General features: G+C 40.3%; 1 protein-coding gene across 1 annotated transcript in view; it reads left to right on the top strand.

Moving 5' to 3' along the window:
- LOC121868823 (SUMO-activating enzyme subunit 1-like) overlaps positions 1-7,520 on the top strand; it is a 97,517-nt gene extending 89,997 nt beyond the window's left edge. Inside the window, exon 6 of the mRNA XM_042369787.1 lies at positions 6,722-7,520. Within this exon, the coding sequence (XP_042225721.1) occupies positions 6,722-6,881 (160 nt within the window). The 3' untranslated portion in view covers positions 6,882-7,520. The remainder of the gene's footprint in view (positions 1-6,721) is intronic.
- The last annotated feature ends 6,865 nt before the right edge of the window (positions 7,521-14,385 follow it).

Genomic DNA, 14,385 nt, shown 5'->3' with positions numbered 1-14,385 from the left:
TCTGCCTGCCCTCGCGCAGTCAGAGTAGCGTCCACAGTACAGTAGGCACGTGTGGACTGAGGCTTCTCGGAGCAGCGGGTGTCTGAGGCGGGAAAGGGTGGCGTCTGTTTGCTGCACCGTACAGGGAAATATATAAAATGGCGCGAAATGTAAATTTATGTTTTTAAAGGATATTTTATATATATATACACTACAGTATAGTCTGGGTTTACGCGGTCAATTAAACTCAATGAGGTCCGCGTATAACGTGAAACGCATAAATAAAATAACAGAACATATGGGATTAATTGAAATAGAGACTGGGCCGACCGCCAGACTACCCTTTTTCCGACACAATACGTACGTTGTAGTAAAAATAACATCTTAATTTTATGATGGTATGCACACACAATTAATATTTAAGAGAAATATCAATAATATTAGGTTTTTTAGCACTTACATTAGTAGAAGAGATGGCTGGGCACACGGGGATGGGGGGTTGGTTCCGAGGCAGAGAGGAGATTATTGGCTCTCACTTGTATCAATTGTATCACTATCCACCACAGAGGCTAGCGGGGCCTCCTTGTCAAACCCCTCAAAGTCCATATCCTCACTATCACTGACTTGGGCTGGCTGTGGTGGGTGGCGGGTGAAGAACTCGGTAATGTTTTGTTGACTGCTAGCATTGATGTGGTCGTGATACAGCTTAACATAGGGCTCCAGGGATTGCAACTGATGGTTATTAGAGACTTCGTAGCGATGATTGACTGGGTCTTTGGCAAGGAGGAGCTTCAATCTCTCAGCTGCCTCAATGATTTCCTTCACATGTGTTAGTTTCTGCTCTTGTTGTTCTGTAACACCTGGCTGCTCACTGACGTCATCATCTTCCAACATCTCGTCCGCAGTCACCTCAGGTTGCCTGATTACCTCCAGGATGTCCTCGTTGGTGGTCTCGGAGAAGCCTGCAGCTCAAACACTTTGTGCAGCCTTTCTTGCAATGTCCAATGCCGCAGCAACAGACTGAGCCTCTCCAGCCACCGCTTGCCTCTGCCTCTCACCTGGGATACCCTCCAACACATGACGCCATGTGTGACGAATCGTTGCCACAGATAGCTGCCCCCATGCCTCCACCAAGAAATCAACAGCTTTCTTCACGTTAAACAGTTTCCAGAACTGCTTGACTCGCACTTCATGGTCTGCCAAATTTTGTTCGTGATCCTCGTCCTCGCTCTCGCTATCGGTGCCACTCTCTTAAGTTATGCATTTCATCCTTGGTGTTGGTGAATTCGTTCAGGAGCCGAAACTTCTTTGTTGAGAAAGCAGCCTTCACGTTGCAAATCAACTCCTGATCCATGGGCTGGATTAACGACGTAGTGTTAGCGGGAAGGAAGACCACTTTTACGTTGGGGTGACGATCCAGCAATAGGGGCGAGTGTCCTGGTGCATTATCAAGGAGCAACAAAATGTTGAATGGGACATTATTTTGCTCGCAGAATTTCTTCACATCAGGAACGAAACAGTTGTCAAACCAGGAGAGGGACAGACCAGTGAACATCCACACCTTCCCTGAGGTTAGCCAGTGGACATTTAACTTGCTCATGTCCATATTCTTGTATGCATGCGGCTTGCGGGCTTTGTGAATGACAGACAACTTCAGCGTAGAAGTGCCGGAGGCATTGGCGGTGAACAGTACGGTGATGCGATCCTAGCATTTTTCGCCCCCGGCACTTGCTCACAGACTTGACTAAGAAGGTCTTGGATGGCAATTTTTTCCAGTACAACTCTGATTCATCCATATTGAACACTTGGTCGTCAGTGTACTGTCCTTCCTCCATAATTTTCCGTAAAAATTGGAGAAAATTCATGGCGGCAGCCTGGTCGGCACTTGCTCCTTCTCCGACTATCTCAATATTGGTGATCTTGTTACGTCGTTTGAAACCTTGCAGCCACCCAGCGAAAGCAGTGAAGGGCTTGGGCTCTGCAACTCCCATTTTTCTTGCCACTGATTGGTAGAGTTCTTGGGCGTAGTCCTGCACTGCCCAAGTGTCGACCGCCATGTTCCTTCTTGACTGACCAATGAAGTAACTTTCTAACAAACCCTCGGTCTTCAGCAGCACCATATTGTGCCAATATTTCACCATCAAGGCACCTACAGACTTTGTGATGCTCATGTGTTCTTTGATCTTTGCCGGCATCCTTCTTGATCGTGCGGCTCGTCGATTCATTCACTCTATATTGTCTGGCCAGATCCACCTGCCTCATGCCTTTTTCCAACTCCTGAACAATCTTGTACTTAATCTCATAGCTTGAGGCGCGTCGCACCTTCTTGGGCTTGGGGTGGCTTGGGCCAGGTAGTTCAAGGTTTCTCGGGGGTGGTTGGGGGTCCAGCGGAAGCCATTGTGTAGAAACAAAAAAAACAAAACAGGTTCCTGGGCACGAGGGAGTATACGCGGAGACGGGAGACAATGGGACTGACGCAGTCAAGATCATTGACTCAACCCCCCTGGTAGCAAGGCAAGCAAGGTTAAATAGACCAATCACAGCTCGCGGCGGAGGGGGTGCGTGGGTGGTAAGATACGTGGCCCAATCACAGTCCACGACGTCATCGGCACGAGTTTGACATCAGCGACCAGCAGCTTGCCCGCCGCTTGCCAAGTAAATTAAGGAATGTACCGCGTAACTAATAATTGGCGCGTCTGGACAGGTGCCGCGTAAATGGCCAAACGCGTATAAAATATCCGCGTAAACCCAGACTATACTGTATATAATTTTTTAGTAAAAAAAATTAAAATGGTCAAAACCGCGATAAAAAAACTGCGAAAAACACGGGATTACTGTATTCAGTAATAAACAATAATGAATCTTTTGTACTTATTCATAATAAGATAAATGACGCGGTTTCCTTGAGGACACAAGTATACATTGCCGTTCCGTTATCACTCTCTTATTTCTTTAACATTAGTAGTTACCTTTACTGTACATTGAATATTATTAATTAAAGCATACATATTTTTTTACATTAATTTTACTTCAGCAACAACCAGGGTCTAATTTTCACATGTTTGAGATGGATAACTGACATTATGGGTGTAAACACTGACAACAACAATAGCGTCCCATCTCCTCTTGTGTGATCTTATTATTATTGATATATATTGTATAAGGTGCATTCTTAAACATTACTTAAAGAAGATAGTTTGCACTTTTCATTAGTTGTATTGTTTTGGGGGGAAAAGAGGGTAAAAAGCCACACAAAAGATATGAAAAGGTCACACTTGGGAACACATCTCATTATTATTGCTTTATTTTAATGGTAATTAATGATTCGCGATAAGACGATTCACCTTACACTGCAATATTGGAGGACACATTAACGTCGTTATTCGAGGCTTTTCTGTATATAGAAGCCACTGGTGTTAATAAGCTCAAATTGTTATAGTTTGTATCCCCAAGTCTCTATGTACAGAAGTAAAAGAATTTATTTGAAATACTCTGTAACATTCAATACCATAATATCCTGACCACTGGGATAAGTTATACAGACTTTTCCCTGTGAAAAAGACATAATTTTGAGTACCATGTTACTGTATTCGCATTGTACTAAGCTAAAGGACTAAAAAAATTTATCTCGTGCAAACAATGAGATGTTTATATTCAAATTAATCGCTATCTTGCAAGGATTCCACCGATGCAAGTTATATTCTGCTAAGTCAAAGCCGTAACCTTTTATATGAGAAAAACTGTAAGCCAAAAACAACCTTCATCCCATTATCACCCACTGCCATCTGCCTCCCTGCTAGCTGGGGGTAGGGGAAGGTGGGGTGTTGACAGCCAGGAGGGGAAATTAATGAGTACATAGTTGTCAAGGACTCGATGATTATGAAAGTCAAGGAGTTTTAAGTTTTTTGCTTTTAAAATCTCACTGACTTGACTTAGCTGGTTATAAGCAATTAATTTGAGTACAAACATTCCATAGTTTGCACTAGACATAAAAATTTTAGTAATCATCTCAGTACATTTGAGTACAGGCTGTGATAATTTATGCGGTTGCTCGGCAGTTGTGGTTGCAGTTGCGAAGCTTCGTGACATCACTAGTGTATAATGCGTCTCCTTATGCCCTGGTTTATTCACTGATCAGTTGTGTAAGTGCAAAAGTAGCCAAATCGAGCCATCATATATCAATTAATTTTAAAATAGAAATTATAAAGTAAAATGTTATAAGACAATGGTTTAGTAGTGCTGTTAATGTGTGTGCTGTGTAAGTGTCTTGGCCTGTCACCACACCACCTGACTCATCACCTCACCACCCGACTCGACACCTCACCCTTTGCCTCATTAGCAGAGCTTAGAATAACATTGATTTATTTCTGTATTATTTGACTTTTTTAGTATTGTATGTACAGTCGGCCACAGGATTAAGTATACACACTGTAGCTGTAAGGTCTGAAAATGGTCTGGTAACATTGAAACTGTGCATCGAGGCGCATGATGAAACTCAGCTCCCCCCACCTGTTATCTCTAACTATTTTCTGTTTCCCCTTCTTTATTCTTCTATTTACTCCTCTTCCAACATCAGTGAAAAAAATAAATTAGGGTAAGAGATATAGTGGGGGAGGAGGAGGGAGCTGTACGATAACTGCAATCCCATTTGGCAACAAGTTTACTACCATTTGATACAATATATTACTTGTAATATAAACACAAGGCACTAGTAAAACATTCACATAAATTACAGGTCATTTTGTTATTTTGTCTGTTCTGTTCAGGACAGTGTTACCAGATATTTTGTCTCAAACATGAACCATAGGTGTATACAGTAATATCCTGATTTACGCGGTTCCCGTTTAAGCGTTTCCACATTTACGCGGTACCCCGCCAGAACCGGAATTCCCACTTAATGCGGTGCATCTACTCATATACGCAGGAAGCGGCGCGGGCAGGGTGCGCAAAAGGTCGCCCAGTCATCAAAACATTACTGAGTTCTTCACCCGCCACCCGCCACAGCCGGCCCAAGTCAGTGATAGTGAGGATATGGACTTTGAGGGGTTTGACAAAGAGGCCCTGCAAGCCTCTGTGGTGGATAGTGATACAATTGATACAAGTGATACAGGTGAGGGCCAATAATCTGCCCTCTGCCTCGGAAGCATCCCCGTGTGCCCAGCCATCTTTTCTAGTAATGTAAGTGTTAAAAAACCTAATATTATATATATTTCTCTTAATTATTAATTGTGTGTGCATACCATCATAAAATTAAGATGTTAATTTTACTACAACGTAGGTGTTGTGTCTGAAAAAGTGGAGTTTGGGGGTCAGCCCGGTCTCTATTTCAATTACTCCCATATGTTCCGTTGTTCCATTTACGCGTTTCCCGTTTTACGCGGGCCTCCGCGGGTTCAATTGACCGCGTAAATCGGGGTATTACTGTACTTATTCTTGTGGCCAACTGTACATTTAAAGAAATATTTATATTTGCACAGTAACTATAAATAGATCCAGAACAGAAAAATACAGTGTTACCCAAGCGGTTTGTCTTCACACCCACTCACCAACCATGTGAGGATGCGGCTAAAAACGATGCAGTCTTTCATAACGCAGGGAACTCTCGTTGTAACAATGTCATGGGTGTTTCCCGCCAACCGTGAGCCAATCACAGCGACCTTGTGAGTGTGGCATCATGTACCTAACTGTGCTGATTGGCTGGAGGCTGAGTTCATGCCCCAGCCAGGCAGGCACTTAAAAGTTTCAAACACAATGTCTGGCTCGAGGTATTGAAAGATAAACGGGTTGCGTTGCTCAGAATATATCTCCAGTGAGTACAGTACACCTAATGTTTTATCCATTTCACAAAATGTATTGTGATTCATGTGACCCCTGGTTTGCTAGCTAGGAAGATAGGTTTTTGTTTTGAAAGTGGAACTGTTCATTTTGTGTAACGTCGTTAATAAACGAAGAACCGTTTAGAAGTGTTACAAATTTCCCCCCTTTTGGTGTTGAGTAAAACATTGCCATACCGGGTATATGTCTTTGGTGTTATGCAGTGAGCCATTAGAAATAACAAACTATCGCCTGGTATCCCTGTTCCCAGTTATCACTGTTACCCCATTATTCCCCAATTATTCTTTCTCCCTCTCTGTCCCCTCATATCAGATTACCCTCGGATGTGAGGGCTACCCTAACCACAAACCTGCAGTCTCCCCTCACTCACCACATTCCTTAAGCTCCTAACCCTAACCTCCACCATCTCACAAGTATACAATATAAAGAAGGAAAGAATTAAGAATAAGGAGAGAGAATTGGAGAATAAAGGAGGAGTAAAAGAAAGAATTAAAAAGGAATAAAGAAAACTTATATCATTGTTACATTGTCCTCAGGCCCTGAGCAGAAATGTTTGGAGTGATTTTCTCAGATTTTCCGGTAATTGCGCATTATTTCATAATTGACGTTTGTTCCCAGACCCAGAAATAAAAAATTGGACAATTTTTTTTTTTTTTTTTTTTATGTATTTTTTTTTTCTTCAGAAAATACTCCTGATTTTCAACCTCGGAATTTGTTCCCAAACCCGGAATTTAGGAAAATTTCCAGTTAAATTCTGAGCAAATTTCAATTCTGATTATTGGTAAATTCCAGGTTTGAGAGATTCCGGCTAACAGAGATATTATTACAGTATCTATAATCAGATGGCTGATGCTCACTGCCTCCATTGTCAACAAAGTACAAGATATTCTTTTTTGTTTCCCCACAGGCAAGTGTTTGGGCAAGTCAGTCCAGTGTGTGCCATTGTGGGTGGTGTTATTGCCCAGGAGATCATCAAAGCTGTATCTCGGAAAGATCCGCCCCACAACAACTTCTTCTTCTTCTCCACGTTAGATGGTGCTGGTGTTGTTGAGTGCATTGGACATTGAGAAAGTCTTTGAGTAAGAAAATAGAAATTCCCATTATCAACAATTAATGTCAATAAATGAATGCTGAAGATTTCCTTTATTTAATGTGTTTTAAAGACTTGATAAAACATTAAATGCCACACTCTTTTGAAGTTTTCACCACATATTTTATCAATAGTAAAACAGGTCTTTTGAAAAGAGCTTAAGTGACAGGTTATCTGATGCATTACACTTTGCAAGAAGTTAAGCTTGTTTATACAAATTTAATTCTTCTGAGTTTGTAAGATTTAGAGCTATGTTTTGTACGTCAGGTGTTTGTAGCACTTTCATGATATGTGTAAACTGCATGAATTAGATTGTACCTATTGTTAATGAGATCTTAATGTAATTATTATCTAAATGTTAATTATTAGGGATGCACCAGAACCATAATTTCAAGTTCCAGCAGAAATCAGAACTTTCCGGAACTTATAAAATGTTCCGGCCAGACCAGACCTTAGGGTGTTTTAGCTATTATTATTTTTATTTTCATTTTCAAGTTGTTTTAAGTAAAGTACATGACATTCAGAAATTTTAGTTCTGTAAGTTAAGATATTATTGGTCTATGATAATTTTTTCAGTCATTTGTCAAACAGGCTATAAATAAAAAGGTATGGGTTACTTATTGTTTACTTAATGTCATGATACCTAAACAGAGGGCTACAGCATTATTCAAAGGTGAATTACACATGCTTGCTAGATAACATGCATCCTTATATTAATGATACCTTCAACGTTGTTTTTGTGTGGTGGGAGCTTTGTTTTTTGTCGAAAAACAGGGTCTTTCCAGGAGTACCCAGTCTGATTTCTACGAAATTTGATGCGTGAGTGTCGTGACCAGTACAATATCAATTTGTCAAGTTACTGGTGAATCTGTGACTACCACATACGGTGTAGGCCCACCAAGCTCCCCTCAGTGCCACGGCTTGTAATCTGACCCCTGTCCACCCTCCCCCACCGTCCCACCAGGCCACCCAGCTGACCACACAACTAGACCATATCCCTACTGCCAGCTATTCAGCCCTCACTAGCTCCATTATGTCTAAGTTGACTGCTCGTATCAAACATTCAACTTCACGAAAAACAGCTGACTGATGTGATAATTGAAGTCCAACGGCCTCTCATACAGGACATCATACAACAAATGAACAAGGAGACCATCAGGAAGCTAGAAGAGGCTGACCGGCATCTCACTGACCAGCTAAGTGAGATTAAAAGAAGCTTGGAATTCTCGCAAAAGGAAATAAGTGACTTATAAGCAAAGATGAACGTTGAAGCTAAAGAGAACCGAACACTCAAGACCCAAGTTCAACAGTTGAGTAAGGAGAATTCCAAGCTCAAAACAGAACTAACGACAACAGCATAGGACGGTGAAACAACTTTAGGTTTGCCAGAGTTGCCGAAGATGCCCATGAGAACTGTGAGTCATCCCAGCGTGCAAAATTTCATGTCTGCTGAATGACCATTTTAAACTTCCTGAAGTAAAATTTGACCGTGTTCAACGTGTCTGGAACCCAACTCTGCCCCCCCGACATCATAACAAAATTCTCATCCCCCTCTGACCGTGACAAAATGTTTTATCAACGCAGTATGCTGAAAGGCACCACTATCTTCGTCAACAAGGACCTCTGCCCAGGTACGACTAAACCAGCCTACAGCAAATGGACCAGTTTACAGAAGTCAGGAAACAAGGGAAACACGTAACGTTCAGTCATAAAACCCTTGTTGTGAAGGATTGGGTAAGTGGACACCCGCCCACTCACCCACCGCTGTACCCAAGCCCTTCGAGAACCCCCTCCCCACTGAGAGGGAACCAGTCACTGTTGCTATCACTTGAGGAGTTTCCCCCCACCCCTGCCGGCCAACTCAGGTACTACACGTTTACCCTCTGTGGTGGAAACCAGCAACCCTCAACAGTTCCAGTCATCTTAATTCTGTTGGTTGTAGCACTTGTGAGTACGTTACCCCCACTATTATAACTTTCTTGGATCTTCCTTTTTCACACCTCTGTGACCCTGAGTTTTTACTGTTCCTTAATCAGTATCAATGTTCCCACAATGATGATGCTAGTGTCATTCCCTTAGATGTGCTAGATCGTATGTGTTACACCCCCTTTACCCATGGTGTCGACACAATACTCCCTCATATCGATCCTGATGCCTTTCCACAAAACTCATTGGGTTACACCAACCCCAACTGTAACTATTACTTTCCTGACTCTCCCGAGTTTAGTTCTTGTCTTCTACTACCTCATTCCTTCTCCTTGATTAGCCATAACATCAGCAGTATTCCCCTTCATCTACATACCTTTTTAGATCAGTGTATATCTTCTATTGGCCACACATTTGATGTACTTGGGTTCTGTGATACCAAACTTGCTAACAATATTAAACATTTGTATAACATTCCTAAATATAATAGACACTGCGTCAACACATCACGACTCAGTGGTGGTGTCGCCCTATATGTTGATATCAAGTATAACACTTCTGTAAGAGATGTTCAGGAGGAGTACATGGAGAGAGTTTTCACTGAATTACTTAACGACACACGAAATATCCTATTAGGAGTAATCTACAGAAGACCCCACACTAATGTAAGAAATTTTGTTGATAAATTTTCGGAGCTTATCTCTAACATAAGTTCAGAGAGGAAACTTTACTACATTACAGGAGATTTCAACCTTGATCTATTAAAATCAGAAACCGACACCTCAGTATTAGACCTTCTTGCTACCTGTCATTCTAAGCTCTTCTTCAACACTATAACCAAATCCACTAGAGTAACTGCCACCTCTGCCACTGTGATAGATCATATCTGGACTAACAACACTCCTAACAACCTAGCAAGTGGAATTATTTATAACAATATCTCAGATCACTTCCCAGTTTTTGCCATGTATAAAACAGCCACAAGACCTGATAGGTCTAGTAGAGTCTCAGTACAATACAGAGACTACTGCACCGACAACATGCTCCTTTTTAAAACAACGTAATGAATGCTAGCTGGGATCTTGTCTATGCCGCTGACAACCCTAACGTGAACAACAGCAACTTCTCTTGCATCTTCAATGCTTGCTTTGATAAATGCTTCCCGCTCAAGACTAAGTCAGTGAAAACTGTATCCATTTCCAAATCCTATATCACAAGCAAAAATAAGATAATGATAAAATAAAAATAAACTCCAAAGAAAATTTGCAAAAAGATCCATAACTTTCAGTGATGCTTACCAAAGTATCAGAAATGGAGTAACTCGAGCAATTAGAAATGCCAGACATAGCTATTATACAAATAAGCTCCAGTCAGCATCAGGCGATGGTAAGAAAACCTGGATTGTCATAAATTCTATCCAGAACAGGAACACTCAGCTGCAACGGAACCCTCCCTCATTACCAACCACTTCAATGAATATTTTATTAATGTTGGCAAAAATCTTGCAGAGAATATCCCTGATCAACATGAGGAATTTAGAGCCTACCTGCAAAACAGACAGCAAAATTAGCAGTTCTTATCCCCTGTCACAGCAGATGAATTACTGGCCATCATAAAAATGTCCAAAGATGCAGCAACAGGCGAAGACAATATACCAATGAGCATCATTAAGAAAGTAACCCACTTATTATTACCTGTTCTCCTACGCATTTGTAACTCCTCCTTCACTAGTGGTGTCTTTCCGGCTAAATTGAAAATTGCTAAAGTTTACCCAGCATATGAAAAATCTGGGGACAAAGGTCTCTTCAAGAATTACCGCCCCATATCAGTCCTCCCAGCCTTGAGTAAGATACTGGAGAAGCCAGCATGTAATAGACTAAATTCCTTCTGCAATGCCAATAACATCTTTACAGACTCTCAGTTTGGATTTAGAGCTAGAAGGTTGACTGAGAGTGCACTGCTATCCTTTACTAATGACATCTTAAATAACTTTGATGACAGTCAGTTCACAGTTGGTACATTCTTGGACCTCTCTAAAGCCTTCGATACTGTCGACCATACCATCCTCCTTTCAAAGCTTGAACATTACGGCATTAGGGGCCTGTCTCACAATTGGTTTACCTCATATCTGTCCAACAAGATGCAGTATGTCTGCTATAAGAATCACCAATCTAACTCCTCGCCAATCTTGTATGGCGTCCCCCAACGTTCCATTCTCGGTCCAGTACTGTTTTTGTTGTATATAAACGACACAGTCCACGCCAGCACACTCATAAAATACAATTATTTGCAGACTATAGTAATCTCAATGCCAGCAACTCAGGTCTCCATTCCTCGACGAGAACTATGAACACTGAATTGACTAAAGTCAGGACCTGGGTAATATGTAATAAACTGACCTTAAACCCTGAGAAAACCCACTACACGATCTTTCACAGAAGGAAAAAACTTACCCACAGACTTGGACCCCCTGTACCTTGGTAATACATGTCACCTTTGATACAGTCATAGATTGATTGATAGTTGAAATCGTCACAGCTGTGCTGGGTTGTACTTGTATTTATCTTAGCGTATAAGTTAAACAAGACACACAGGTAATGTTCTCTTCACTCGTTCCTTGGTTTAATGTAAACACACGTAGTGATTTTCTAGTTATATTGGGTAGTAATATCTGTACAATTGTTTGGTATGGACAGACTAATGAGCATTAGCTATTAGCTTGTGATTAGCTGATATATTTAGAGAGAGGTACAGGCTGGAGAGCTGGTCTCACAACATGACTTCAAGGCATCGTGTCAGGCTGTGAACTGGGCTGAACTCTCTTGAGTCTGGTGACCGGTGGTTGGAGAGTAACCACACTTCAACACGGCCATTAACTAAACAGCCTACCCACACACTAAGGATTGAGTCTGTAGTTTTATGAGCTGTACACCCGAGAAGGTGTGAAAGAACAAATGTTAATGGGCTGTCCACCCTAGGAAGTGTGACAGACCAAATGCTTAGGTAGCTGTATGCTCAATAGTGTGGGTGATAGAATGTATATAATGAATATATTTTATTAGCTCATATTTATATAATATTAATGTGACAGAGTCCAATACATCGCTCAGCTACCACCCACCAAGTTCCACGCTGTGTAATATCCACGCAGATAAGCCCTATGTGTATCTAACCTTGATATAATGAATGTGTACCTTAGCTAAACTGAGATCTTCAACCTTTATGTAAATGGTGGTCGAGATTCAATGAGACTTGCCTACAGTTCCTTTCTAAATTGTGCTTCTGCACGAACCAAAGATACTTGTACACTGATAACACAAATGGTAAGGTCGGTATCACAAAGCTTGAGTTTACAAATCTTAAGATAATAAAAATGAATAATAATTGCTAAGTATGCAAAAATATGTTTCACTTATATAAGAATTTTTCATTTTTTTATTAGAACTTATAGTGAGTTTACTGAACATTGACTATTGGTTTTATGTAGTATTTATAAATCATGAATTCAAGTTCACGCAGAAAAGTTAAATGTTCATGGGTTGGCAACGTTTTTTAGGGAAATGGCTAGCAACTTTACAATAGTCTGGCCTCATCTAGAAACCCTTTACTTACTCTTATCCTGACACAGCAAAATTAATCTGTTCTGTGTAGGAAAAATATAAATGAAAATACTGAACATTATGAAGGTGTGCATGGACACTGATCTTGTACTAGGTGTGAAGATGATGAATGTGTATGCTGAGCATAATACATGCTCGTGTCAATATGACGACCTACAGTGATCAGCATTTCCTGATCATCTGTAGCTACTAAGATTAGTCATTCACTACAAGTAGAAGTTCAGTTTATTTAACCAATGTCAAAATTATCAGTTTACTTTTTGGAGAATAGTTCCATATATCATGCATTAAACTTAGAAGTAAAAAGCAATATAATATGTATACAAGAATAACATCATGCGTATGGAAGATAGGGGTTAATTAGAGATCTCTCTTGGCTATCTGCAAAGTGTCAAGGGGATTAATAACAGCTTGTGTTACATAACATTCACATTACTGAGCCTGTAGTACTGTATCTAGATGTGCATCTATCTACGCTTAATTTGTACGTGCAGAACGTAGTTTCATATGATAATCATTGGACACAGCTTGTGTATCTGTGGTGTCTACGATCTGCGAAGGTACATCTTTGACGTTTTTGTTTTCAATTTGTGCAGAAGTAGAGTCTACTGCTTGTGTAGGAATGCCGTCTACAGTCGTGGGAAGCAAGTCAGGGCTCACCATTTTTAATCTGTCCGCGTGTACTACGTCGATAATTTGTGTATCTGGTTTAAGTATTTTGAATTTGTTACCGTGCTCTTTGGCAATTATCAGGAAGGGTCCTGAAAATGTCGGCGAAAGTTTAGAGATCCTTTCAGGTTCTCTTATCATGACAGTGCCGCCTATTTCTAGCTTGATAGGCTTAGCATGTTTATGTTGCTTGAAAATCATTTCAGCGCGTGATGCTACTAATTGAGCTGAGCATTGGATGAGAATTTTGCATAGCTATTAAATGTTATACAGTCAACCCTCACTTTACGCGGTTAATGTAACCCACAGGGGACCGCGGAAAGTGAGAAACGCGTAAAGTGAATAACATAACATATGGGATTAAATGAAATAGAGACCAGCTGACCCCCAAACTCCACTTTTTCCAACACAATACCTATATTCTAGTAAAAATAACATCTTAATTTTATGATGGTACATGCACACAATTAATACTTAAGAGAAATAGAGAAATACAGTCGCCAAGTTAATGTCCATTCAAATAATGGACACGACTCCCTCCCCCTCTTCTCACACTACACTGCTGGTTCCCTCTGAGAAATTTTGGGGGGAAAACCAGGTATAGTAATAAATAATACCTCAAACTAAAGTAAGGATAATATAATTGACATTGCTGGATTCCTTGTAAGACCAGGAATATTTTGAATATAAATGTCATATATTTTTCACAAAAGATAACATATTTACTCAGATTAAACATTACATCTAAAATTTGTATGTCTAATGCAAAATCTATGATGTTTATATTCAAAATGATCAAATTGTAAGAATTCCAGCAATGTAAATTATATTCTGGCCTGGTAATTTGTATGAATTTTATGAGCTAAAACAAATATCTTCAGTTAATAAAAAAAAAATATTCTTCACGACACTATCTGTCAATCAAAGTACCCCACCTTGCCTCCCCCCCTCTTCCAAGCGCCAGATGGTCAGTCCGTCCCAACCCTCCCCCCCACCTCCCACCAATCCTCTCTTCAAGAGAAAGAGTGGGTGAAAACACTAGATTTTAACATTTAGTATTAAATAATACCTCAGATTAAAGTTAGGATAATATAATTGACATTGCTGGATTCCTTGTAAGACCAGGAATATTTTGAATATAAACGTCATATATTTTGCACAAAAGATAACATACTTACTCAGTGTGAACATTATATCTAAAAATTTTATGTCTAATGCAAAATATATGATGATTATATTCAAAATGATCATCAAATTGTAAGAATT

The sequence above is a fragment of the Homarus americanus genome, unplaced genomic scaffold (genome assembly GCF_018991925.1).
Source record: "Homarus americanus isolate GMGI-L3 unplaced genomic scaffold, GMGI_Hamer_2.0 scaffold30535, whole genome shotgun sequence".
NCBI classification, from domain to species: domain Eukaryota; kingdom Metazoa; phylum Arthropoda; class Malacostraca; order Decapoda; family Nephropidae; genus Homarus; species Homarus americanus.
Note: the sequence above shows the minus strand (reverse complement) of the source record. Positions and strands in the feature narration are given on the sequence as shown.